At 39.3% G+C, this 27,072-nt stretch overlaps 1 protein-coding gene across 1 annotated transcript in view; it reads right to left on the minus strand.

Moving 5' to 3' along the window:
• RGS7BP (regulator of G protein signaling 7 binding protein) overlaps positions 1-23,841 on the minus strand; it is a 36,511-nt gene extending 12,670 nt beyond the window's left edge. The window contains exons 1-2 of the mRNA XM_053931634.1: positions 23,585-23,841; positions 20,715-20,881 (exon numbers count right to left, since the gene is read on the minus strand). Coding sequence (XP_053787609.1) covers positions 20,715-20,881; positions 23,585-23,743 — 326 coding nt within the window. The 5' untranslated portion in view covers positions 23,744-23,841. The remainder of the gene's footprint in view (positions 1-20,714; positions 20,882-23,584) is intronic.
• Between the last annotated feature and the right edge of the window lie 3,231 nt (positions 23,842-27,072).

Here is a 27,072-nt window from a genome sequence, read left to right on the forward strand (position 1 = left end):
TGACTGAGATATCTTCTCTTTAAATACTTTGGATAAGTATTTTCTGTGAGACTGAAGCCTTCTTTTGCCATCCAGTTTCAGTTACCCTTGGTCTTGACACACATGCAGGAGATTACTGGGCCACTTTAACAGTCCCTGTTCAGATTACAAATCCTGTATCAAGCACAATCAACCCTACTTTGAAGATGCTCTCATCAGAAACAAGTCAGTTTTAGCCTACTCATTATATACATTCTGCCTGAACTTGTTTTCCCCCATATTTAAATTAGTAGTGATATGACACTGCACTGTGAAGAGAATGGGATGCACAAGACTTTTTCCAAGAAAGCAGTAACAATCTTGGAAACAAAAATTGAAATCCTACACCTCCATTTAATTTCTTAGGAATTATTACCAAGAAAATAATTTACCCAGACTCAGGAACCAATTCTCATGCCTGGCTGTAAAATCAGACATTAAGTATCACTTTTGTAGGCTGGAATCACAGAGGTGGAAAGCAGTACAATCACAAATGTGATTAAATAAGAAAAAAATTAGGCTAAAAGAGAAAAAAAACAACCCAAAACACACTAAAGATTCAAGAGAAATTATGCTGGAATTGGAAGAGACAAAGAACGATTGGTTCCACCTGCCAATCCATTACAAAGTAGACATCAACAAAGACGCAGGAAATTACTGGAGCATAAATTACCATTGCTGTGGTCTGTTATCATAGGAGCTACACCGAACACATGGTAATAAACCTGCCCATCCTAGGAGCTTTATTTCTTTTGGCTGTACTGTAATATTTTAATTTCTCCTAAGCCACATCTTCTTTTCTACTTCTGAAGCAAAGTCTTGATTTGTTGATGCACAATACTTTCTGCATCTTATCATAAATACAGAAAAAAGCTATGGTACAGAACAAAAAGTGTTCAACCACAATTCTGCTTCCTCTCCTACAATGTGTGCATCACTTACTGTTGCAGCCCTTTTCTCAATGAGCACATAGTTACTTTCTTTAAAGGAAAAAACTTTAGAATTCAATTTACTTTCCATATTTAGGATGTACATCCAAAATTTAGGTCTTCAAACTTACTGCTTATTTCATGCAATACCTAAGTCCTGAAGCCCCACCAATAGACACGCAGGCCTATTCAGCTTCTGTGTAAGTTTCCTAGATGTCTGAACACTTCTCTGTGACCAAGGATTTCTTCTGCCCTGAAGCAATTGACTTGTCTATTCCACCTGACGCGGATTTGCCCATACATGTTGTGTAAAGTAGAACCTGCAAAAAATTTAAGCCACTAGAGATAGTAAGGATTACCTTTTTCTGCTCAATGATGAGAGCTCTTTTGATTGGGAGATACACTTTTTACTCCTCTTTCTCATGCAAGACAAGCTGAATCTGCCTAACTCTTCTGAAAACTAGCATTATTTAATCATAAGTCTATCCCTAAGAGAAATAGACACTACATTGTGACAAGGTAATTTCCTTGTAGCAGACTTAGATAGAACATAAATATGGCTGTTCTATTTTTCTCTGCACTATTTCAGATAGTTAGAAATCCTCAGACCCTCTCAGAAGTCATTATTTGCAATGTTTATTTATAATTTACAATGTTCCTTTCCAGCTGTCACTGACAAAAAGATTTCAGGGTCTGCACAGAGGTGTAAGGAAACAGTGTTTTCCTTATACAGCTATTAAATTCCAATAAAGCAAAAATGGTGAAAACTTTTCTTTAAAACATTTTTGCTCTTAGTTGCAGAATTTTTAATTGTGATGACTAGGAAGGTGGCAATTATAAATAAGATGCTTGGCTCATGAGCCAATTCAGATTTACCACACTGTCATAAATCTAGTGTGGTTTTTTTTTTTTTTTTTTTTGCAAACTATATTTATGAACAGCATAAGAGTAAGAACTAGAAACATCAACAATATATGCATGTTCTGACCCATTCTTGTTTTCTCAAGAATATAGAACATTTCTAACTGGACTATGGGCAAAATTCTTCTCTCACTTGCAAATCCAGAGTAACAGCAGCAAAACCCAAGAAAAATATTATACAGATTTTATACAATGAGAATAATTTCCAGCCCAGTACCCTCACTAATTGTCTCAAACTATTTAATTACTGTTTAGTTGTAATAATGACCACAACAATTCCATTGGTTTGCAACCAACCAATTTGCTTCTCTGCATGTATATAAGCCTCATTTTCATCTCTGAAAGTCAAACGTTCTGATATGAATGCCTGCAAAGATTTCTTTTATAACCCCTTAATTTTGTGTACAGGGCTTAACATTTCCTTTTAAAGTATTATAAATTTTTCTATTTCCGTGTGTACAATGCCATGCCACAAGAAATGCTGAATAGGGGACTAGTACAAACATAAATTTCAGAATGCTGGGTATGATACATTTATTATTAACTATTATTAAATACTACTTAATAGTTATATACCAAATCAATAATTATATACAAAGGAAAGTTCATGCAAACTTCTAATATTATCCCCCAAGTCATCTGTTCAGTTAGTCCAGCTCATTTTTTTTATGAAGATAACTGAAGTCATTCAAGAGAAGCCTCATATAACACAATCTTATACAATGCTGTGCTAAATTGTGTTTGCAACAGAGCTATTCAATAGTTTATGTGCACCTGGATATATGAGAGCTCATGCAGCACTGAGCACCTGCCCATGAGACACAGACCAGCAACTGATTGTTGATGGTATAAAATGTAGTTACAAAAGTGAAAATGCTGTATTACTCCTACATAAAACAGCAGCTTAAGTTATGCAGTTTATCAGGCTGCTATTAAAAGTATAATTTTTTGTAAAGACAAAAAGTAAGTCTAGAAAATCTTTAATAAATTTATTATATTCTCTTGCTTTAACCATTGGTAAAAGAGATGGCTTTCTTTCCATAAAATCCTGCTGTTTAAGAATCATGTGATTTTGATCAACTGAATATGTTTATAAAGCACTGTCAAGAAGTGGAATTTCCTTTCCTTTTTATTTTCCTAAGCTGAGATTTAAAATAAAACCTATAGAGGGAGCTCTTACACCAACTATATAGTACCCAGTATCATTAAGAGATAAATGCAGCTATTTTGGTAATTATTTTAAAATACGAAAAAAAAAAAATTAAATGCTCCTCCTTAAATGCAAAGAGTAAAAACTCATTAAAAAAATATTTCCCCTCTGAAATAGTTGACAGATGATTTTACTGTACTACCAGAATGTTGGTTACAATTGAGAAACACCTTGAGATTTTCCTGAATTCCTACAGGTGCCCAACATTCACAGTTGCATTGAAATCAGTGAAATTTAAGTGAAATTAAGCAAAAAATAAGACTACTAAAACTGAAAAATTATTACAGTCTAACTCACAATTTAACTTAAAATTTTTAGTCACACATTTACAACAGAATAGCATTTTACTTTTAGTATCAACAACATTAAAAAAATAGATGTACTATCTCTGGGTAAAAGAGTAGCTAAGCTATATTAAGGGTTTGATAAACCTTTTTGTAAAAGAATTGTTTTGACAAATTCTATGTTTAAATCCAAATAAAAGTATTAATAATTCCAAAATACTATAAGCCAGAAGAACTATCTAGACATATAATGAAGTTTGTTAAGTCTTCAAAGCCAAAGGAAAATAAACATTTGTCCAGCCAGAAGTGAAAGTTAAATAATTAAATTCTGTCTTATGCTCCATATGTGTACTTCCCTTGAAAAATAATGTAAGTTGGCCTAATGAGCTGTGAAAAATTACTGTCCACAAATATTACCCTGTAGATTGTATTTTAAGTTAGTGTCTGAAACACCGTAGTTTAGAAATATAAAGCAGTAGAATGAAAAAGATGAAAACCAACACTTACCTCAGACATGTTGCTCTGTTCGGATACAAAGTGTGACAAATACTGCAGAGGAGATACACTTAATCCCCTTATACACCAAGTACCAGAAGCACCTCTGATTGCAGCTCAGTTCAACATCCTTCTAAACCTGCCCCTGCTTTTGTATCTTAAACAGATTGCTTATTTCTTTATCATGTAACCATACATGATAACCATAATGTTCTTATTTGTGTTCCTTCCAGTTGCTGGGGTTATTTTTATAAAAATGTACACAAACTGCTGTCAGCTTCAGTGCCATGTGTTGTTTTATTGTTCTATACTTATGCAATACTGTGATACAATTGATATTCCCCACCCAGTCCAGCCAGGAAAAAAAGCAGGGCTTGTTCTCCCTAGCAGACCCATAAATGACTGCAGTGCTGCTCTTATTAAATCAGATTGTTGTTTTGAAGCAGTTACAACAGCGCTCACAGTAACAGAAGGGCAAAAATAGCCACAGGGAGAAGGAGGGAAGGGAAAAAAAGGAATAAGAAACAAAGAGGGAATATCAGGGTAGGAGAAAGGAGGAGGCTCTCTACGGCAGAGCAGATCTTCCCTGCAGCCCACAGAGCACACCAGAGCAGATGGATGTTCCTGAAGGAACTGCCACCTGTGGAGAACCTATGCGCTAGAGCAGATTTTCCTAGAGCAGGATTGCTGCTTGTGGAGAAGCCCACACTACAGCTGAGGAGACGTGTGAGAAGGAAGGAGAAACAAAGCAGATTGGTTATGGACTGTAACTCCATATTCCCATCCCACCTACGCTGCTCAGGAGGGTGGGGGTGGGTAGAGGAGTCTGGAGTGAAGTTTAGCATGGAAGCCAGGCAGAAATGGTGCTAGCTTGATGTTTCTTTTCTCTTCCCATTACTTGAATTAGTAATTATTTTTATGTTAATTGGCAATAAATTAGGGTAGTATTTCCCAAGTCATTCCTGCTCTACAGACAGTCAATGTCCCTATCTTTACTTCCACTTAATCTTTCTCATTCCTGTTCTTCCTGTCTTCTTCTCGTATTCTGCTGAGGAGTGAGTGAGCAAGCAATTAAGATAATAAGATAAGCTAATCTTAAAATCCCCAGGATATTTCAAAGTACTTAGAATTCCAAATGAAACTGCATGTGTGTCTTCAAGTACACTTTTGAGTTCTCATAAAATTAAAAAAAAAAAAAACAAAAAAACAAACAAACAAAAAAAAAAAAAAAAAAAAAACAAACCAAAAAAAAACCCCAAAAAAAACCCCACAAAATGCAGGGCTTGACCACCACACTCTAACGCCATTGTTCCATTCTTTAGCTGTCTGACCCTTCTACTTTAGAGAAATCCAGGAGACTTCTGCACAAGTAAAATATGAGCTGAATAGGGCCTTTTTCTCTGCAGGTTATTAGACAACTTGTTGAGAAGGTGGTGTCCAGTTAGATGAAGGAAAACTTCGGGTGAGCTCTCAAGTCAGCCTTGTTAGCTTTAGCTTCAGCTGAACAAAAAATCTCACAGCCTCAAATGACATGATACCAAAGAACAGATAAATCAAAACCATTACATGGACGTTCCAGAAAAGATCTGTGCTAACCAAGAAGGAGACAGTGACATTAGCTGTATATGCAATAACTCGTAAGCTTATCAAAGAAATTCCTATTCAGAACAGAGCCTTGTCAGCATCAACAAGTTGTTCTCAAATGAATTTGATAAAAATGTAGAGAAAGCATAGATAAGTTTGTGCTGTCCAACAGGCTCAAGCCCAACCTCTTTTAAATTCCCTGCAGGCAGCTGATAGTCATGCTGCCCGTGGATTTGCCCTTTGACTTTAGTTAAGCTTCTGTGTTATTTCAAATGTCCGTTAATCACTCAATTTGTTAATGAATGATTTTATAAACTCTACCTTTCAAAAGTCTGCAAAATATATATGGATTCATACCTACACTTCCATCCAGTTCCTTTGATTAACAGTTGTATAGAAATTTTATAAAAACTAGTATCTGATGTGAGTTCATTTATGAAATTGGTTCTGATCTGTGTGGACAAATAGAGTCAAACTTCCAGAAAGCCTGAAGGAAAGTCAGATGCTTCAGGTATTTGATGCTGTAGGATCTAGGTCACAATGAGCTGGAAACATACTGGATTTAGAAGGAATTCTGCTGCAGGCAAGTGATGCCATCTGCTGTTGACCATTCACAGGACACTAAACCAGATGATTCCTCAGATTTGTGACACTTTCCTTTTTCCATTTTACTTCTGTCATTAGTACCTTCTTTGAATATAAATTTCAATATATTTTTTTTTTTTCCAAAAGGCATTCTGTAAAGCATTAGAGTGATCTGGATATCCATTACCTGTTTGTAACTCAGATTTCTGGTTTTACATATTTCAAAATGAGAAAACCAGAGTGCTTGTGAAAATATGTTAAAATGAGAAGAGGCAAGGAACAATGTATTTGCTTTTCCTCAAAAATATTACAAACCACCTATTTAACTCTTTAAACTGAAGGAAAGATGTTCTTTAAGTTTCACTGTGAAGTGATTAAGAGCTATATTGCATTAACAATTACTGAAAAAAGCTATACATTTTCATAACGTTTTTTTCTGGTCTGTTGGTCAGATAGATCAATACTGTGACTGCTACAATTCTAAACTGGAAAGAAAACAGCGCATCTAGTAGATATTACTAGGTTGTTCAGAATAAGGTAGTGTTAGGGATTTTTAATGTATCAAATGCTTCTAGGAGTGCCTTGAATATGTCATGTTTATACCTCAGAGTATTTTTTATCTTTAAGAAAAAGAATGTTCAAATACCTCCATATAGAAGTACTCCAAGTGAAAAAGAAATTGTGTTATAGAATCAGTAGAAGAATCTCACACAGCTCCACCAGATACTTCACAGATCAAATCTGAGTAAGAGTAGTTAGAAATCACAGCTGAGAGACTGAGAAAACTTGAATGTGTCAAAAAAAAAAAGAAAAAAAAAAAGAAGGAAATAGAAGGAAAAAAGAAATAGATTAGCTTCCTGAATTTAAATTCATATATGGAGAAAGAAATTTTTAAAACCATCTGTTGATAAAATGTGTTCAGGAAGCAATATTCTAGCAAAAAGAACTTTGCAATTTTTTCACTTCAGATTTTTAATCCTGCTTTGGTCTCCTCTTGACTTTGTGAACTGGCGTTACTTTTGTTTTTTCCTCCTCTTTGAAAAGCCCTTTTTTCTGCTTGGGAAACAAGGATTTCTCCATGAAGCCTTCCTCAGGCATTCAGTATTGTATATTAGCAGCTGCACAGACGTGCTCCTTGTTTCTGAGTCTTGAATTATGCAAAATGAATTGCAAAAGGCTGTACACACACTACTTTGGGTAGGTCTGCAGCTAAATTATATGCCCAGAGTTTGGAACGTCCACAACTTTGCTGCACTGGGACTCTTTGCTCTGCATGAAGAGACTGTTTCTTCAGCACACAGCCTCACCCTGTGCTCAGTCTTACATACTGTGGTTGTAGCTATTATAATATTCCCAAGCACCAAATGCTGCTTTGTTGGTGTTGGGGCTTTTTCTGGGGAGGGCTTGTAAACGCATATGGGTAGATAGTGCTGTTTCACCACAATAACAACTCCAGAACTGTTGGAAATAATTGGAAGCTGCTGCATAAACATGGCACTTTTAAATATTTTGCCACTCAACCATTTGCCATGCTGCCAAGGTTACCAACAGTACATTTGCAATGATATGTCTTGCTGTGACAGACAGAGATATGAAGTGTCAGCTTCTCTTTGCTCAGACAATAAATGCAAACTTGTTTTCTTCTGAAATGGTAAAGCAGTTTTTTCAACAATTTTGAGCACAGAATTTAATATGCCAGTATTTGAATTCTTACACCAGATCTGCTGCCAGGAAATGTTCATGACGGAAGTATCTTTATGAAAGATAAGAACAGCAAGATAAAAAAGGGAATATAAGAGAAAAGAAGACCTCCTATGTTAATATACAAATAATTCAGTATATTAATTCTCCAATAATTAAAAATTATGTGGAAAATGTAAATGTAGATCTATAAATATTCCCATCAAGGAGAAAATTCTATCAAATAACAGCCAACGCTCCAGTATATTTTAATTTTAAAACATGAATTTAAACAGCATTTAACTGGTAATACTGGAAGGATTCTGGATTAAGGAATGATTCATTTAATGCTGTGTCAAGATCTTAATGCCCAGATAATGGCTTCAAATATTTAATTAATTGTTCAGAAACAGAGTGATAAAGCAATTAGAAAAACTACAACAGATTTTGTATACCTTGTTGAAACTAGCTGGAATTTTTTCAGTGGAAGACTGACAGAACTGGTATCTCCCATGGCTGGAGATTGATCTTGCAAGGTACTGATGATGCTGTTAAGAGTAGCTACTGTTTGGTACTCTTACTAGAGCAAGCCTCAATGTACCACGCAGCTCACAGTAAGTGTAAAGTTTTTTCTTAATTGACTATGCAGAAGTGCAGCACTTGAAAGAGCATGATCAAACATGGGTTGGGAGAAGGACATGCTCTTAATTGCATGGCCCTGCACAATTAAATTGGCAACACCATTGGCTGATTTCAGTGAGGGACAGAGAATCAAAATGGTTCCTTTCTAACTAGAGAGCAGTGTTCCAGAATGTTGAAAAATACTGAACATTAGTAAAAGCATTTCCATTAACCAGCAATTCTCAGTCCAAGACTTACAAAAAAAAGACACAAGAAATCAGAAGCAAAATCCCAGTATATGTGGAATTCTAAGAGCTCATGATGAAGCCCTTCTAATGCATAACTCCAGTATCTTATGTTTTCACTTCTCTTAAGATATATGAACATATTGTCAACATAGTCTGGCTTTATAAGATTTAGTGAGAATCAGAAGTAATTTCTGAGAATACTATTAAGCCAAGCTAAACAGAACAAAGATAGGCAAAGTGTCTATTGCCCAAAACTGCAGCCATGTGGGATTTCTTAATCGAACAGTATTTAGGAAAATGATCAGGAAAGAAGCACTTAAAACTCACCACTAAATTCTTGGCTTTAGCTGTGTTTCGTTAGAAACCTATGGAAGAGAAATACTGAAATATGCTATTGAAACAGGTCTCAAAGCACTGGGCCTAATGGGGATAACAAAGACACTCCTCTTGGCCATCTTGGTTACAGATTAGCACAAGTGCAACTTTTATTTACATCTGTGAAGATAGGTATGAAGGGTATATTATTTTTTTCAGAAATACTGCAATGAAAAAGTTTTTTTTTTGATTGATCTAACATCAATTTTGAACACTGCAGGCTTCTCTGGTACTCCTAATTTTTGTGGGCATAGAAATTAGCATAACTTGAAAGGCTCATTATCAGCTACACTTCTATCTTCAAATACCTTCTAAAATTTACCTCCAGATCCCCTTGTGAAGCACTATTTACTAACATAAATTAGTAACACTCTGGTTTTTGCTCCAGATCTTATTAACTGATTCCACTTGTGACATGACATGATAAGACATAGCAACAAGAGTTGCTATGTGCTGTTACATGTTAGGACTTAGAATTCCAGCAAATTGACATTTAAAAATCAATTTCAAAAAGAATTAATTATGAAAACAATTATAAAAATGTAATATCTACGTGTGTTATTTAGAAAGCACTATAGCAATAATAAAACAGACTATTTGAAAACAATGCTTTTCCTTGAAAGACTCAAATATGTTGTAAAATTACTAAGTATTTTTCAGCGATAGTAAGTACTGGTACACCTATTTAATAAGTGATTAATCTGAAACATCAGAGGTTGAATGAGATTTTCCAGACTTTTCCCAAAATACAGGAGTTTGAAAAATTTATTATTTTTGTTAGCCATGTTTACTACAGTAATGCCACACATCTAAATATGAGTGGATTCCAGGGGGCTTGTTATATGTACATTCAAGACTGCCATAAGGAGTTCCCAAATAGTTAATGTGACAGTAGCAAATCAGATGTTAATTTCATTACTATTTGGAGACAGGTTATGAGGAAAAAAAGCAAGAAACAAAAACACTGAAAAAAAGGAATGACAAAGGAGAAAAGGGCATGAGAAAATCTGGAGTGAAGCAAAGGTAACAGCAACTGCCAAAATAGAGTCCACGCTTAAGTTCTGTGGGCTTCCCAAAATCCCCACAGTTCCTGTTTCTAAAGATGTACCTAACTGCTGGATCCTCTGGCTGATTACTCCCTGAGAAAATCACTTGCAAAATAAAGGTGTGAAAAGCTTTTCATGTTCAACAATGAGAGCAGATCTTCTGAAAGGACAAAATGGGGCAAGAGAAGGGCACAAAGTTACAGATTGCTGGCAGAGAAACCAAATTTTTTGCAAAAGGTCAGCTCTGATTCTGCAGCATTTCTAAAGAGACCCTGCCAATGTAATTCAGTCCACAAATCTCTTTGGTAACATATGTTGTTTTCCTTCTCTTAAATTTCTCCTGTAAAGGTTTGTATACCTCAGAATAGGGATGTGGAACAGGTTGGTTATTTCAATCATTGCTACAGATAGTCCTACATATAACTGGAATACTCCATTATTAACGAGTAAGAGCTTGAGAAACAACCCTTCTAAAATCTAACTGTAGTGGAATGCTGCTTATACACAGCAGAGAACAGGCCATTGAAGAACTTGAATTACAGTAGTATCTTAGTTTTTGGTATTTCTTTCCAGGAACCCGCAATGGGAGTGATGAATCACAGAATCACAGAATAATGAGGTTGGAAGAGACCTCTAAGATCAAGTCCAACCTATGCCCTAACACCTCAGCTAGACTATAGCACCACGTCCAGTCTTTTTTTAAACACATCCAGAGATGGTGATTCTAACACCTCCCTGGGAAGACAATTCCAGTACTTTATTATTCTTTCAGTGAAAAACTTTTTCCTAATATCCAACCTCTACCTTCCCTGACGTAGCTTGAGACTGTGTCCTCTTGTTCTGTCAGTTACTGCCTGGTGAATGAGACCGACCCCCACCTGCCTACAGCCTCCCTTCAGGAAGTTGTAGAGAGCAGTAAGGTCACCTCTAAGCCTCCTCTTCTCCAGGCTAAACAACCCCAGCTCCTTCAAACGTTGCTCATAGGGCTTGTATTCCAAGCCCCTCACCAGCCTCGTTGCCCTCCTCTGGACGTGCTCAAGCATCTCAATGTCCTTCCTAAGCTGAGAGGCCCAGAACTGGACACAGTACTTAACATGTGGTCTTACCAGTGCCGAGTACAGGGGAAGAATGACCTCCCTGCTCCTGCTGGTCACACCATTCCTGATATAGGCCAGGATGCCATTGGCCTTCTTGGCCACCAAGGCACACTGCTGGCTCATATCCAACGGGCTGTTGACCAGCACCCCCAGGTCCCTTTCTGCCTGAACACTGTCCAGCCACACTGTACCCAGCCTGTAACGCTGTAGGGGATTTTTGTGGCCAAAATGTAGAACTCGGCACTTAGACTTATTAAACTTCATGCTATTGGACTCTGCCCATCCATCCAACCGATCTAAGTCTCTCTGCAGATCCAGTAGATCCAATAGATCCAATAGATCAACACAAGCTCCCAGCTTAGTGTTGTCTGCAAATTTACTAATGAAGGACTCGATGCCCTCATCCATGTAATTAATAAAGATATTAAACAGGACTGACCCCAGCACAGAACCCTGAGGGACACCACTGGTGACTGGCCCCAGCTGGATGCAGCACTGTTCACCACCGCCCTCTGGGCCCAGCCATCCAGCCAGTTCCTAACCCAGCAAAGAGTGCTCCTGTCCAAGCTGTGGGCTGCCAGCTTTTCCAGGAGTGTGCTGTGGGAGACAGTGTCAAAGGCCTTGCTGAAGTCCAAATTGACAATACCCACAGCCTTTCCTTCATCTACCAGGCAGGTCACCTGGTCATAAAAGGAGACCAGGTTGGTCAGACATGACCTACCCTTTGTAAACCCATGCTGACTGGGTCTGATACCCTGGCCATCCTGTAAGTGCTGTGTGATAGCACTCAGTATGAACTGTTCCATTATCTTACCTGGTACTGAGGTCAGGCTAACTGGCCTGTAATTACCAGGATCCTCCTTCCTACCTTTTTTGTAAACAGGTGTCACATTGGCCAGTTTCCAATCATCTGGAACCTCGCCAGTGAGCCACGACTCCTGATAAATTATGGAGAGCAGCTTCACAAGCTCATCTGCGACCTCCTGATCACCCTAGGGTGGATCCCATTGATTTATAAATATCCAGGTGCCCCAGCAGTTCTCTGACTGCCTCTTCTCGGATAACAAGAGGACCATTCTGATCCCTGGCACCACCTACCAACCCCTGAGGACAGCTGTCTTGAGGACAAGCTGTCTTACCACTAAAGATTGAGGTGAAGAAGGCATTAAGCATTTCCACCTTTTCCTCATCTTTAGTTACTAGGTTGCCTGCCTCATCCAATAAGGAACAGAGGCTGGTTATACCCTTCCTTTTTCTTTAATATATTTGTAAAAAATTTTTTATTATTTTTAACAGAAGTTGCCAAGTTAAATTCAAACTGATCTTTGTCTTCCCTAATTTTTTTTCTACATGCCCTAGCACCTCCCTTAAATACCTTCTGAGAAATCAGTCCCTCCTTAAAAAGATGATACATCTTTTTTTTATTTCTAAGTTCTTTCAAAACACCATCGCTCATCCAGATTGGCCGTTTGTCTTGTTGACTCATCTTTCAGCACACAGGGACAGTCTGTTCTTGCGCCTTCAAGATCTCTTCTTTGAAGCTTGCCCATGAATGCAGAAGACATGTTAAAATGGAAGGTAAACAACCTTAAACGTGCACGATACTCTGATCCTAGACCAAGGTACTGTGCAGGTGAATTTACAGTTTTTCAGGGTGAAGATATAAAATACTGAGAAACAGTCAGCCTTTACCTGAGTTCTGAATTTCTGCTTCCCTGTGTCTTTATGTGTTTTATCTGCTTAAAACATAGGAAAAAAAATGGGAGCAAGGATTAGAATATCACAAAATAAGTTCCCTAACAGTTTTCAGTGTTTACCTGCAATGGCACTGCTTGAAGCCCAAGTAAAGGGCAAACCTCAACATTGTTTTGCTTCCTCATGCAAAATACTCTTTCCACTGGGTTAGATGATGGCAATGTGCCCGCTAATTCTCCAGAACTACCTCACAGCTTCAGGTCATGTCACAGAGGAAAAGCTATGCTGATTTATGTTTCCCAGGGAGAATACTGCTATTTGTGGTGATCCTCAAGCATGGGCAGCATCCCTGGCTGCTGGGCTGGCACATGGCTTCCCTGCTATTAGAGAGACCCTTCATGAAAGTGACTGGCTTACCTGTCTGGCTTACCCAGCAGTCCTGGAGCATCTCAGCAGTGGCAGCACTGCCCTGGAAGGGGCTATGAATGTGTTAATTGAGCGTCACATGGAAGAAAGGGGCAAATAACTGACTGACAACAATGTCTGTTCTAATTTCAGCACTCATTTTCCCCTTTTCTCACTTTCATCCCCTTTCTGGGACTCAGGTGCTAGTGGTCTAGAAATTAAGTTTGACTCACCTTCAGCTTTGGCTAAAAGAAAGTGGCAGGGGTCACTGTGTTTTGCGAAGAGCCCAAAGTTGTCAGTGTCTGCCAGGTTCTGAGGATGCTCTGCCAGCACCTCTGGGAACAATCTTGTCAGAGCTTGGACAAGCAAGAATGTTGCCCTTCTGACTGCTGGTGAGGTTTATCATTAAGCAAGATACTATAAGCTCTTCCACTTTGTCAAAACTAACTTATGCTGTGTTACTGCAGATGTAGAACTTCCAGAATTTTCAGAATGCTGTTCTGAACATAGAAAAATAATAGAGTAATAAATCCACTTTTAGGTCTGTTTGCCTTTTACTAAATCAGGCCTCCAGTTATGAAAGAGAGATCTATAAAGAGAGATATTAATACCTTGTATCTTCAAGTCCCAAACACCTATTAAAGCACCTCCAAAGACAGAGGTACAAAGAAAAAGTCGGTCTACAGAGGTCAGCTATTTTGAGAATTCTAGCCTTAGTAAATAACCTTGTTTTTCTTCCATTATTTGCTTTCTGAACTTGAGGTACCTGACTTAAATGGTTTCATTTTCAACTTGCAACTTAAATTGAGTAATCATATTTTATTCTTAACAAGCAATCATACCTTAACTCAGTTCCACAGAAAATAGTTTTATCTTTTTGCTCTCCCTTTCCATCATTTTAGATGGATGTGGATTGTATACTCAGAGAAATTTTTTGACAAGCATTCAGAACAATACATATGCATCTTACCCTCTTGTGAAAGGAGTAAGCTACATGGATGATAAGGTGGTCCTTAAGGGGTATGTTAAACTACCCACATCTGAGCTTGTTTATTGAAACATTCCCATTCCCATGCAGATCAACTCCCATTAGTCAAAATAGGATTTTGAGTCACTGAAACAGGTGTAGTTTCTGATACACGGTACTACATTTGCAATCACTTCAGGATGTAGAAATCAGTGAATATATGCCAGCCAAATAAAGTGGAACAAACACAGTCATAATTTGCTTCTAGAATCTGATATGCTCAAAAATACAAGAAAATTTTAAGCATGTAAGAAAATTTCAGTAAATGTTTACAGAAGCTGAATGTCAAAGTTGAAGGAAAATGAGACTTTATATGATAAGAATGCTCAGTAATCCTGAAAAGCTCTTCTTTGAAGAGAGATAAAGCTCTCCCTGACTTTACTAATTTCAGACAGTCATAGTTAAATCATCAGGACAATTTCCTAAGTAGAGTACTATTAAATGATTGTAAGAATTGTGAGCTCTAGGACGCCACATTGAAACAACTTATTAAGATGCTTTTAGGATAGCCTGTGACAGCAAAATTATGTTTTGTATTTCCAAAAGTTTTCTGAAGTGAAGGATCTCAGTATTTTTTACTTGACAGGATTTTGAAAGTCACAACTTTTAAGCTGCTACTGTTTAAAACATCTGCAACATTTTAGCAAGAAATCACAAAACTCTGTTCAGATTCAGAGAGCATTAAACTACCAGTATTATAATGTATAACAGAAATGATTCCTGCAGTGAATATTGAATGCTTTCCTTGTTTTCTTACATATAATAACATTATTTTTGATATTTAACTATACTTGAATCAGGCCACATTCTGGTTATCATGCTGCAATCTCTGTGAAGCACTTACCTTTTTTCTTAACTTTCATCTGACAGTTGAAACACTAACAGATCCAACAGAGGTTGGGTACAGCCAGCAGTGCCTGTGATTCAGAGCCCCATGATCAACATTATCAGTCTCCCCACCTCTGATACATACACTGAAAGGAGTACCATGACAGTGACTGCACAGATGCCTAGGAAGGACAGAGATCTCCATAAATGCTGCTCGATTGGTATCTAGCTGGGGCAGACCTCTGGTTTGTTGCTCCAACTGCTGGCATAAAGATGGTTTTGAATCATGATTATAAAAATTCTTCCCTGTTGAGCTAAGTGTTGCTGTGCTTGGATTCTGCTCAGCTAATACTGACTGCCAGCAGAGCTTTATTTAACATATGCAGTTAAACAGTTAAAAGGATTTCTTTTATGCCTATCTTAATACAGCTTTCATTAACTTATAGCTCTGGAGTCTTCTTTTTGCTTCATCTGTAAAATATTTTGAGGCAGTCTTTTTCGTTTGTGTGCTTTAGAAAGCAGATAATTTTATAGGGTTGTAATTCAGGGAAAATTCAAACAGTTCAGTAAAAAATTTGCCACAATTGAGTATCAGTAGAATGTTTTAAAACAGCCTTAGGAAGCAACCTAATATTAATTAGGTCTGAGAAATTACCATTTGGTGCTTACTGAAAACATGAAAATCCTACTGTAGACTGCAAAGGAAAACAAAAATAGAAATTACATAAAATTAAAAACTTAAAGCAAGACTATGATAGTCTTTTTCTGCAAATGATTGCAATCAGGATGTGATTTTTAGCTGACTTTCTCAACCTTTCATGAACTTAGGGGAACTTAAAATAACAACTATTAAAGTAACAGATGCACATGGGTGTCAAATAAGGAAACGTTTTTTGAATTTTCCCAAGGGGATCTATGATGACTTTGTCACAGACTGGAAGGGACACCTAGAACTAATTTGGTCCATGCCTCCTGCTCAAAGTAGTGTCAGCTACAGAGAGCTACGGAGGGCCATGACCAGTATCTCAGTATCTCCAAAGACAGAGACTCCAGAACCTCTCAGTGCACCTGTTCTAATATTCTACCTGCCTCACAGTAAAAAAGGAGTTGAAAAACTTTTAAATCCATTTTTATTTGTATTTCAATTTTTACCTGCTGTCCTATCACTGTATATCACTGAGAATAGTCTGACTGTAACTTCTTTACACAAGTCCATCAGGTAGTTTTTATGTATATGGATAATATCCCCCTCCCAGCCTTCTCTTCTCCAACCTAAACAATCTAGGTCTAGCAGCCTTGCCTCGTATGTGGGATGCTGCCTAACCATCTTTAAGGTTAACCATCTCTGCTTTGGATGTCCCTTCCTCCTTGCTAGTAGGGAACCATTGCTGGACTCAGTATTCCAGATATGGCCTCAATGGCCCTCATTCCTGAGTAGAAAGGAATGGTGAACTCCGTCGACCTGCTGCCAACGTTTCCTAAAGAAGCATAGGAGGCTGCTGGCCCTCTTTGCACAAGGGCACAGCACTGGCTCATGTTCAACCTGATGTTCACCATAACCCCCAAGATCCTCTTCTGCAAAACTGCTGCCCCACGGTGTACTAGTATAGAGGTTTATTCCTCCTTAGGTTTTGGACTTTGCAACACCAGTCAGAAAAACAGAGAAAAATTGCTTTTAGAGCTATGCTCACATAGATGTGCATTGCCATGCACCCCTGAGCTCCTCACACAAGTTTTGTTTCATGCAAAAAAAGCCACTGCCAACATATATATCAGACTGTCACAGAGATACTGCCAGTTCTAGTCTCAGTGTGCCAAGTGCACACGTTATGTAAGCATATCAAGTGCTTGAGAATATGTAAGGACATTTACAAAAGTGTGTGCACAGTTGTGCAGACCTGTATCTTAAAATACAGTTCTGAGTTATCTTTCTGTTGACATCCCAGACTCAGTGGACTCCACTTATAAAACCAGCAGATGAAACCCCATTTGATGAACTCTAACAGATCATCACTCTATCATTCCATAAAGCAGATTCCCTTCCATAACAGAGATCTGCATCGTTCCCCCCCTCCCCCGCCATATCTTACTGTTACAAATACTTTTTCCTTTCTTTTTCTTTGGAAAAAGTCATGCTGACTCATTTTCTTGTTGCTGTACTTTCTCCAGTTTTGACCATGACAACTAATACTATAATGATGCACAATGTAAATACTTAAGAGATTTTTAATTTCTGCTGCATTATCCAGCAGAACATGTGATGAAAGGACCAAACCTTACTCACCTTCTTCAGAAGACAGCTCATTAAAAATCACTAACAACGTTTAGTATAAGAGCAGGAATTGACCTGAAGTCCTGAGAAAACCAACACTCGAAGGAGGGTTTACTTTGATTTGCATTCCTAAAGGAACATTAATTAGAATTAAGGTATTTCAATTTAGATTATTTTTATTTCTAATCTTTATTCCCTACTGCTAATATCTCACTACTTCTATAAGAAAAAGATATCAGAGCAAGTAAAGAAGAAGATGTAATATCCATGAGGCCCTATTAAGTTGGAGATTTAATTTGAAGTTTACTTTTTCAGTAATATTTTTTAGTAAATAGGTTTTTAAACACATCACAGTGTAAAGATGTCTTTATTCAATCTCAGCTTTTTTTGAGTAAAAGATTTTAATATTTAGAGAAATCACATTTGTCAGATACAGATTGTCCAGATGCAGTCTTTCCTTACTGAGTGCTGGGTAGCGGCTGAGAGAAGCCATTGTTCTATGCACAACTTTTTTTTTGTATCTTTGTTTATTTTTTAACAAAATCTCTGCTACCAGCCATCAGGTTTGAGCTATATAGGGTGATATGGTCTACTCCAGTGTGCACTTTATAACGTTTTATGTTTCCTTGCTACTTCATCTCCTTTGCCTTTCTTTCTCTCAGTTTTTAAAACATAAGCATGACTTTGACTTCCCCTGCTTCTATAGCTGAATCTGCTTCTGTTGGCATATCAGTGTACCCTTTTTCTACAGGTACACTTGCAGCTTTCTCTTGTTCACATTACATCACTGTCCTACTCTGATGTATGCCTAATACAAAAAATGTATTTATTTGTCCTCATGACTTCTATCCTGCTCAGTTCCTAATGCATTATCTCCACTTCAGCATTTCCTTCCCTTCCCACAATTTCCAGATTTCTTCCCAGAGCTCCCTTCCCCAGCACTAGAGGATTTGCTTTTGTTTCTTTCTTTCCAAGTCCCTGCATTTTTTCCTCTTTGATACCTTACTTAGTCTTGTAGGACAAGTTAATTAGGAAAGGAAATAGGTGCCTCTTCTAGTTGTCCAAGTCAGGTGTGTATTTAAGAGTCCCAAATGCACTAGTGCCAACAGGAGTTGGACTGGGTGATCTCCAAACGATCGCCAGAGGTCCTTCTAACCTTAACAATTCCATGATTCTGTGAAATCTCGATATATTCAAAAAGGAACGGCACAACATTAAGGTGTCTGCTAGTTTTCCAAGGAAAACACAGCACAAACAAGATAAACAAACTTAGTATTCTCTTGGACAGTGACACCAACTTCCCAAAAGTAAGAGAGCCATGCAACACCTCAGATAGATCACTTAGAGACTAACTAAACATTACTGATGGCCTTAATTAATAGAATGCTGTTCCCTCGTGAAATGTTATAGTCTAGTGACATAAACAGCTACTCGTTATTATTATTTCTAGGTGAAAAAGCAACACATTTTCTTTAATAAGTTTTGGAAGATAGAACTTGTCGTGCTACCCACTGCAGATTATGCATTTTGAACTAAAGCAGTGAACTAAGTAAGCCTTCATCCCATATGGTGAATAACAGTGGCTTCTGAGCAGCACACTACCCTCCTGACTATTCAATACTAAGGATGATTTAATGCATTCTTGTCCCTAAGCATTTTTCTTCCTGATACTTTTTATTCCTATCCAATTAGATTCCTATGCCAGATTCTATTTCATATGTACTACCTCAGTCTTTTTGCTGAAACAAAGACTAAATCTCTGAGACTATTTATTACTCCTCTCCTTCTATTTCTTTTTTGCTTTTTTTAATCTTCATTTCCCACCTTTCCTCACAAATATACCAAAAAAGTTAATGTTTCGTGTGGCTTTCCTCAGCTACAGAAGGGTGGGGATGCAAAGCATATCTTGTAAAATGTGTGTCAAACCAAACAATTTCTAGAGAGTTTCTAACACCTACCAGTTGTTATGGATATCACAGTATTATCAGAGTTATTTAAAACAGTTTTAGATTAGCCAAATGTCAATCTCACAGCAACTGCACAACCTTCAGGACATCCTTGTGTATATGACAGACTTCCAGCTGCGAAATAATTGCTTTAAAAAACCCATGTACTTTCTAAATGAGCATGTACCAATTATTTTCTTTACAAGGGAAAAATATTTAAAAGTTACAAAATAGGTTCAGCTATTCAAATGTATTATTTTGGTTTATATTAGTTTTTCTTTTGAGTCTGAAAGCTCAAAAGATAAATTTCACTACTGTTTGTTTTCACATTTTCAATGTACTGGTTAAAAAGAACTATGTCTATTCATTGCTGGTATTTTTAAAAGTTCCTACCGACGTTAGTATTTTAAAAGCATTTATTTTGTTTGAGGAACAAATCAGAGGTCACAAAACCAACTTAAGTGACTTTGAAAATGATGACAATTCTACTAAAATATCCAGCCAGTATCCTCTTCTGTTTGGTTTGTAAGTTTGGGCTCCCCTTACATACCAAGCATATAACAGATTTCTTTTATATATTACAGTGATGAAAAGAAATTAAATGGGGCAGAGCTACAAAAAAATAAGGTGTTTTCTTTTTCTAGTGGTGCAAAATAGCTTGTGGTAGATAAGACAGATGCAGAAAGTTCTGACAAAGTGTAATCAGAAAGACATGACTCAGGGGGTACATGTATAAATACAAATGTCCCAGTCACCATACTGTGAAGAACCCACATGGAATTAGCTGCACGAATTCCCATTTTTCAGGAAACAGCTATTTATGCTGGCTGAACTTGTACTGAGGCATAGTCTCAAGTATGCAATAATACATTCTGTCACCATGGAAAGGAATGTACATAATGTAATACCAAAGAATAAATAAAAACATTATATGCTGGCCAAGCTTTCAATCTTCTTTCAATTCAAACAAGGGTTTAAAAGCATGTAGAAGGTAAACACAAGTTATCAGAGTAGTTTTTGTATTCCACTCATTCAGTTCGCATCTAATTTTGGTTTAATTTTGTTGAGTCTCTAGTTGAACTGAGCTAGTTGTCTCTTAACTATTCAATTAGGTATACTCAATGAAAGACTGGACAGAAAACTATTGCTACTTCACCCTTGAAGGGCATGACTTCCCCCTTGATCTGTAGCAATACACAGTAAAATCCTGCTTATCTGACATAAAAGCATCCAGTGAAATCAGAAGGATATGTTCTTGGTAAGGGGACCAGGATTTGATCCAAAATTGCAGAAGGATATAGACATTCTGCAAAATTTGTGGTCATACACCTCTATGCCTAAAACAGAAAAACACAAGGGAATGCTTTTCCTGAAAGTTTCCATTATGTAGTACTTAACAAAGATTTGCACATGAATACAGCTTTAATTAAACATAAGTTGCCTCCTACCCAGAAATTGCTGCTAGTTTTTGATGAGCCTGATAGGCCATCTCACATCCTCGGGTCCGAGTTTTGTGCAATTCTGCATGCAGAGAAGGACAGGTGACGGAGACATCCCCAATAGAAATGACCAGCTCCCGATAGAGAGCCACCTGGGTATTGAACTCCTGGACAAGCTGAAAAACAAAAATGAGTTATATGCATAAGAATTTTTAACTACATTGGTAAAACAATCCATTTTTTTAAAAACATGCCCAGTCTAGGGCTTGTTCCTGCTTCTCACTATTACATAGCACATAGGATCAAGAGCACATGATTCAGTAAACAATCAGAGGCTCCATGGCAGCTGCTTCTTCTATGAGCTATAAATGTTCATCTGTAGGAAAGCAGTGTTTCTGCTTTTAAAATCTGAAAGTGTTTGAGTTATTAGTATTAAATATTAAGCAGACAAAAAACCATCTGTTTTACTAGTAGCATGAGGTTATTTTTTGCTATCATGAAAGGCAAAAATATCTCCAGAAATTACTGCCTTTGCTTCTCCTGCTTCCTGATTAACAGCATGTACAGGGACTGGAATGTAGCATTTGCTTTTGAATCGGCAATTTTGCTAATTTATTTTGTAATGATTTCTGTTCTGTCTCTTTCCTTCAACCCAGATTTCTGCCTTAAAACTCATCTGCTGTTACTGGCTGAGAAGATGTACCAGATAGGCACTTTCCTGTTAAAATTCCAGAAAGCACCTTTTCTACAGTGCATGTGGGAAAAAGAAACAAATGATAAAATAAACACTACAACCTGTACAGAAATCCAATATCCAGCAGATACATACAGATGTTATTGGATAAATGGGTAATTTCAGCGTAATGGAAAGATCATTACTGTTTAGTTCCACTGATCATGTACATGGAATGATATTTTAAGGAAATGAAGCATTTGCTGTCTTGTGAAAGAATGCATATAAGATCATTTGCTCCACATGGTGGTGGGGGTGGAAGGATTGGAGTAATAGAACAGAATATTTATTTATCTGTGTTTTGACCTCAATTTCCAAACTACATAAAAACAGACAAGAGTAATTGCTCATAATTCTGCAGTCATCGTTACCACCAGAAGTTCAACATATGCCAACATAAAAACATACAAAGAACCCAGAGCTACCAATATTTAAAGTCAAGTCCTCAAATTCTCATGCTCAGGAAATAAACGAGTCACTTCTGCAATATTATATTCGTACCCTTCATAACATTGCCTTCATGCCTCCCACTGCAATTAACTGTATAGATGAGAACTGGTATCAAAAATAGTTTTGACCATGCTTTCTTAAATTTCATTTTAAGAACAGCAAATAGGTTCCTCTGCTTCAGGAGCAGCAATCAACCCAAGTGTATTTCAGTACATCTGCACCCTCCCACACCCAAATCCCAAATAAACCCAAAAGCACACACCAAACAAAGCCCTAGGCACAATATTTGCTAAACAAGTCCTCAACTCTTACCATTCTGTAGCTTAAGAGAATGCATGAAGGCAATGGAGAGGAAAAAAATTTGTACTGTGTTGTGTCATAGTGTGATTATTCTGCATTAGGAAGAAAAGTGTCGCATCCTGCAACTGGTAACTGGTTGCACCAGATACATTTTGCCAGTTCTCACCTGACATTCCTTGTTTAAACACACCATCCAGCCACCTTAGCATTGCTCAGGAAAACAAAACCACACATATGTTGCTGAATTGAGACACAGAAAAAGAAAAAAACCAAATTGATTTTACCTCCGGAATCCTATCACAACTTGATAATCCACCTATAAAACATATTTTATTTCTAATCAATTAATTCTAAAAACTTCTCTATAACTAATCACATTACGCTGTTGGGGATGAGAAAAAGGCAGAACCTAGTAAGACCCACTTGTTGGGTATATTTATAGAGCTACTGTGGCAGCTTTTGTTCCTCCATGCACTGGGAATTGCTCCCAATCTTGAAGCATCAGAGTGGACAATCTCCCAGCACATTTTTCAGCACCAGAGTAAAAAGAATTGCCAGAATCCAGCAGAACAGAATTAGGAGCTCCATTGCTACTGGACAGAGCTTTAGCCAGGTACAGATTTGTCCAGAAAAGTAGCAGCGACTTCATTTTTTTTCTACATCTGTCACTATCTAGAGGGGTAATTTTGAGGCCCAGTGTTAGGCTGACTGTAGCTCAAGGAGCCTGAAAGGGGGCATACGGTGCTGATTTGGAGGAAAGTGTCAGGATGCAAGCATTTTGAACATGACTGGGGAAAAAATTAATACCAGAAGGTGACAGTCCATAAATAAAACAGATGCAGGTGTTTCACCTGAGGTTTTACAAATGCAACCAGCTACTCTGGGAAGACTGGTAACAGGTACCATATATATCAGGGATTTTCAGGGAATTTCAGAGCCTCTAACTGTGTCTCCTTATTTAGAATGATATCAGAGTAAGCATGCGGCTGCTGCACAAGACAGCAAGTAGTGCAGTAATTCATTGGAGGCAACTATTTACCCATTTAGGCTTCAGTGCACCCAAGCCTGGGTACAGATTTGGACGGATCTACCAAAGAGCAACTCCAGCTGCTTTGCGGTGTGTGCTAGGGTGAGGACTCCTCCTCTCGCAGGATTGTCCAAGTGCCCGGCTCCGTTCCCTGTTCCGCAGGTCTCCTCGTACCTCCCGGCTCCCGCTTTGGAACCGCGGCGAGAGTTGGGGTGCAGGACAGCACCCCGGCGGGGACTGCGGTTTTAAAAACAGTGCAACTACACGTGATGGGAATAGCCAAGGTGGCGAGAGGAATGGCACCGCTGCCTGCGCCGGGAGAGCTCGGAAAAGGTAAAAAACTACGGCAAGCCCGCCCGAGATACCTACCATCTTACAGTCGTCCAGGGTTCTCTGGATCTGATAGGCACTATCGGAGCCGCTGCCCCGGCGTTCGCTGTCGCGGCCGTGCGGCGAGGTCCTGCTGCCCTGGAAGATGGACGCGGCGGAGCGGGGGCGCTTCCTGCGCCCGCTCGGTGCAGCGCTCATGCACACGCATCCGCCGCGCGGAGCCGCCCGCGGGCGCGGGCAGCGCCTTCCCCGCCGCCGCCGCCGCTGCCCCGGGCACGGGTGCAGGCCCGCGCCGCTCGTCGTCTCGGCCGGGCCGGAGCCGCGCCGCTCACGGCAGCGAGCGCGGCTGCTGTGGGCGATAGCCTGGCGGCTGCGGGAAAGCCCGGGGAGCGCCCTGCAGCATCGCCTCCGCTACCGCGGGGAGAGGCGGAGGGACTGGCGCCTGCCCTCCTTCAGCAGCATGTCAGTCCCCGCGGAACCGCCCCGCCGGTGGCATGCTCCGCCGTCCTCTTTCGCGCAGCTGGCGGGGGGAGGGCGGGGCAGCGCGACCGTGCCCGCTGGGGAAGAGCTCCCATGCAGCGCCCAGTGCTCCCGGCGGGCGCCCGGCCACACGCAGCAGGTCGGGCTTCTCCGCCGGGAGCGGCGCGGAAGGTCCTGAGGCGCTGGCGCCGTCAGCAGCACCGCCCCCGCGGGGCGGGAGCGCAGCGCCCGCGCCCGCCGCACCCCTAGCCCGCCCGCGCCGTGAGGGGGCCGGGTCAGCGCCGCGCGGCGCCGGGCCCCGCCGGGTCGAGCCCGGGGAGCTGCTGCCCTGCCGGGAGCCGCCCCGGCGCGTCCCGGGATCGTAGGCCACCGCACGCTCCGCGTTCGCCGAAGCTGTTACCAATCTTCAAGAGGCGTGCTTAGGCGTCACTTTTCTTTTTAAAAAAAGATTTGGTTCGCTGCTCAATATTTATCAAATTTAGTCAAATGTTAGAGAGTGTCCGAACGAGGGACACGAGGATGGTTGAGGATCTGGAGGGGAAGCCTTATGAGGAGCAGCTGAGGTCACTGGTTTGTTGAGCCTGGAGAAGAAGACACTGAAGAGAGACTTCATTGTGGTCTTCAACATCGTCGTGAGGGGAAGCAAAGGGGCAGGTGCCAATCCCATCACTCTCACAACCAGTGCCAGGACTTGAGGAAATGGCATGAAGCTGAGTCAGGGGAAGTTTATGTTGGATATCAGAAAATTTATCACCCAGAGGGTGGTGAACACTGGAACAGGCTTCCCAGGAAGTGTCACAGCACCAAACCTGACAGAGTTCAATAAATGTTTGGAAAACTTTCCGATTCATATGGTGGGATTATTGAGGTGTCCTGCATAGGGCCAGAAGCGGATTCAGTGGTCCTGAGAGGTTCCTTTCAACTCAGCATATTCTATGGTACTATGACTTTCTGTCTGTAAAAAAACTTCATATTTTGGGGGTCTAACAAAAAGTTTTGTGTTTGTGATACAACAAGATTGTATTTGTTAATTGTAGGAAAGATTAAATAATAACTGAGTGGAGAAACTCCTCTGTGCACCAGGCTGATGCTCACAGTCCTCCCAGGCCATGGGCACCAGCCCCTCCAATGCAGAGGGCTGTGGGGCTGTGTACGTTCTGTGTCCGTAGCTCCCTTCCCTGGGGGCTCTTGGGTACTGCACTGCTTCAGCACGAGCTATGGCCTGAGCCAGCTTCAGCTTCTGCTGGTCCTGTTCCTTTCTGTACCCAGTGAGCTATGGCTGTTTAGCTCCCTTCGGGTATAATTGTATTTAGACTGCTGAATAAGAGTTTTTTTGTGGTTTTGGTAATGTTCTTGAATGCAAAGCAACATCAAACACATCACACAGAGAAACCTAGTCTTGCCAGGGAGCTTGAATATGCCGTCAATGGCACTTTAGCAGCTTGAGGAACTCTTTTCAGGCTGTACTGAACATTACTGCAACACAGACAATCTACTATCCACTTTAATCTGGATATGGCCTATGAATCTACTTTGAAACTCTTTAGACTTTTCCTGCTGTTTTCACAAAAATGTTAGCTACTGGATATGTGGTTGTATGGATGCATTTGCAGCACTTGCAAGCTTTGTCATCACATTCGTTAAAGCTAAAATGACCTTGCAATAGTAATTTTACCTTTGTAAACATAGTACTAGATTTTCAGCATTCTGTGCAGAAAAAGCTTGCAGTTTGCTAGTCCTATTTTAAGGACATCACTTTTTTTTTTTCCATAGTTAATTTAATTCTTTTATAGGAAGTAAATGAGATTATGCTTTGGGCCAGGACATCATACTGCTACAATATAGAAAAAAGACATTTCCTAATGACAAGAAAAAATATTTTTAATATTGGTAAAAAGCAAAATTAATACATCCTCTCCTCACATCTATATAGGTAAAAAAAAAATATTTGTAAAGGGAAATAAAATATAACACTGTGCTATACCAGTGCTAGTCTTTTATTTGTTGCTTAAGGATCATTTTAGTCAAATGTTGTAGTCTTTTTTCAGTCTATTTCTAGTCTTATTAAGAGCTACTGCAATAGCAGTAATGAAATAATGCTAATACTAAACCCAACAACAATAACAATAAATCTATCAAAGAGTGCAGCATGTTTGCTTTTACGTTACTTGTCTTGGCTGAAGCTCTGGTCCCTTGAAATCAAAGTCCCACTGGCTTTTAAGAAAGATTATAATTTAGTTCCTGGTGATATATCTGCCCTATATAAAGCTGAGTCATAGCTGAGTTTTGTCCATCAGCCAGCATCTGGAACAGTTTTGAAGTTCTAGCGACTTATTTTACTTCACGTGGTGTTTTCCATATGTCCACATTTGGAAGTCTATATGGTGATTCTTTCTGTAATTTGTAAGACTCCATGTTTTCATAATTGTTCTGGCTGACCTCTGAAATCATCATGGAATGTGGTGAATTTGATGGCACTTCATCAGCATAACCAGGGTTACGTTGGAGAAACATGTGAGTGACAGGTGCCTGAAGTGAAAGGTATCAACTCAGTCTGGGATGCATAAGAAACAATGATTTTTGTAGGCATCCCAGGAATGGGAATGGGGGAAACAGCTCCAAGCTAAGCCACCAAAGACTGTTGCAGGGTGGGCAGTGGAAGCAACAAAACTTGAAAACTCCAAGGTTTGAAAATATATATCACCAGGAAACAAATGCTCTCTCTTGAAAACAGATGTATGTATGTTGAAAACTTTCCTGAAGAGAGAGACATGATTCTTTCTTCTTGTCTGAGCTAGTGTTTCTGTCAACTTTTCCTTACTCTAGCTTCATCTCCTGATGTTTAATGGATTGCAGGAAGCAGGGGCTTGTTGCTTCCTCCTATGGCATCCTCTCAAGACCACAGGCAGGTGACCTTGAAATAAATTCAGAAAGTACACGGCCTCTTACAGTCAAATTCTTTGCAGCTCTATAACTCATAATGAACCAAAAGTGTATATGGGGGCTTTCCTCTGCCTAGCCAGCATGCTAATTCCAAAAAGCAACTG

The sequence above is a fragment of the Vidua chalybeata genome, chromosome Z (genome assembly GCF_026979565.1).
Source record: "Vidua chalybeata isolate OUT-0048 chromosome Z, bVidCha1 merged haplotype, whole genome shotgun sequence".
Taxonomy (NCBI): Eukaryota; Metazoa; Chordata; class Aves; order Passeriformes; family Viduidae; genus Vidua; species Vidua chalybeata.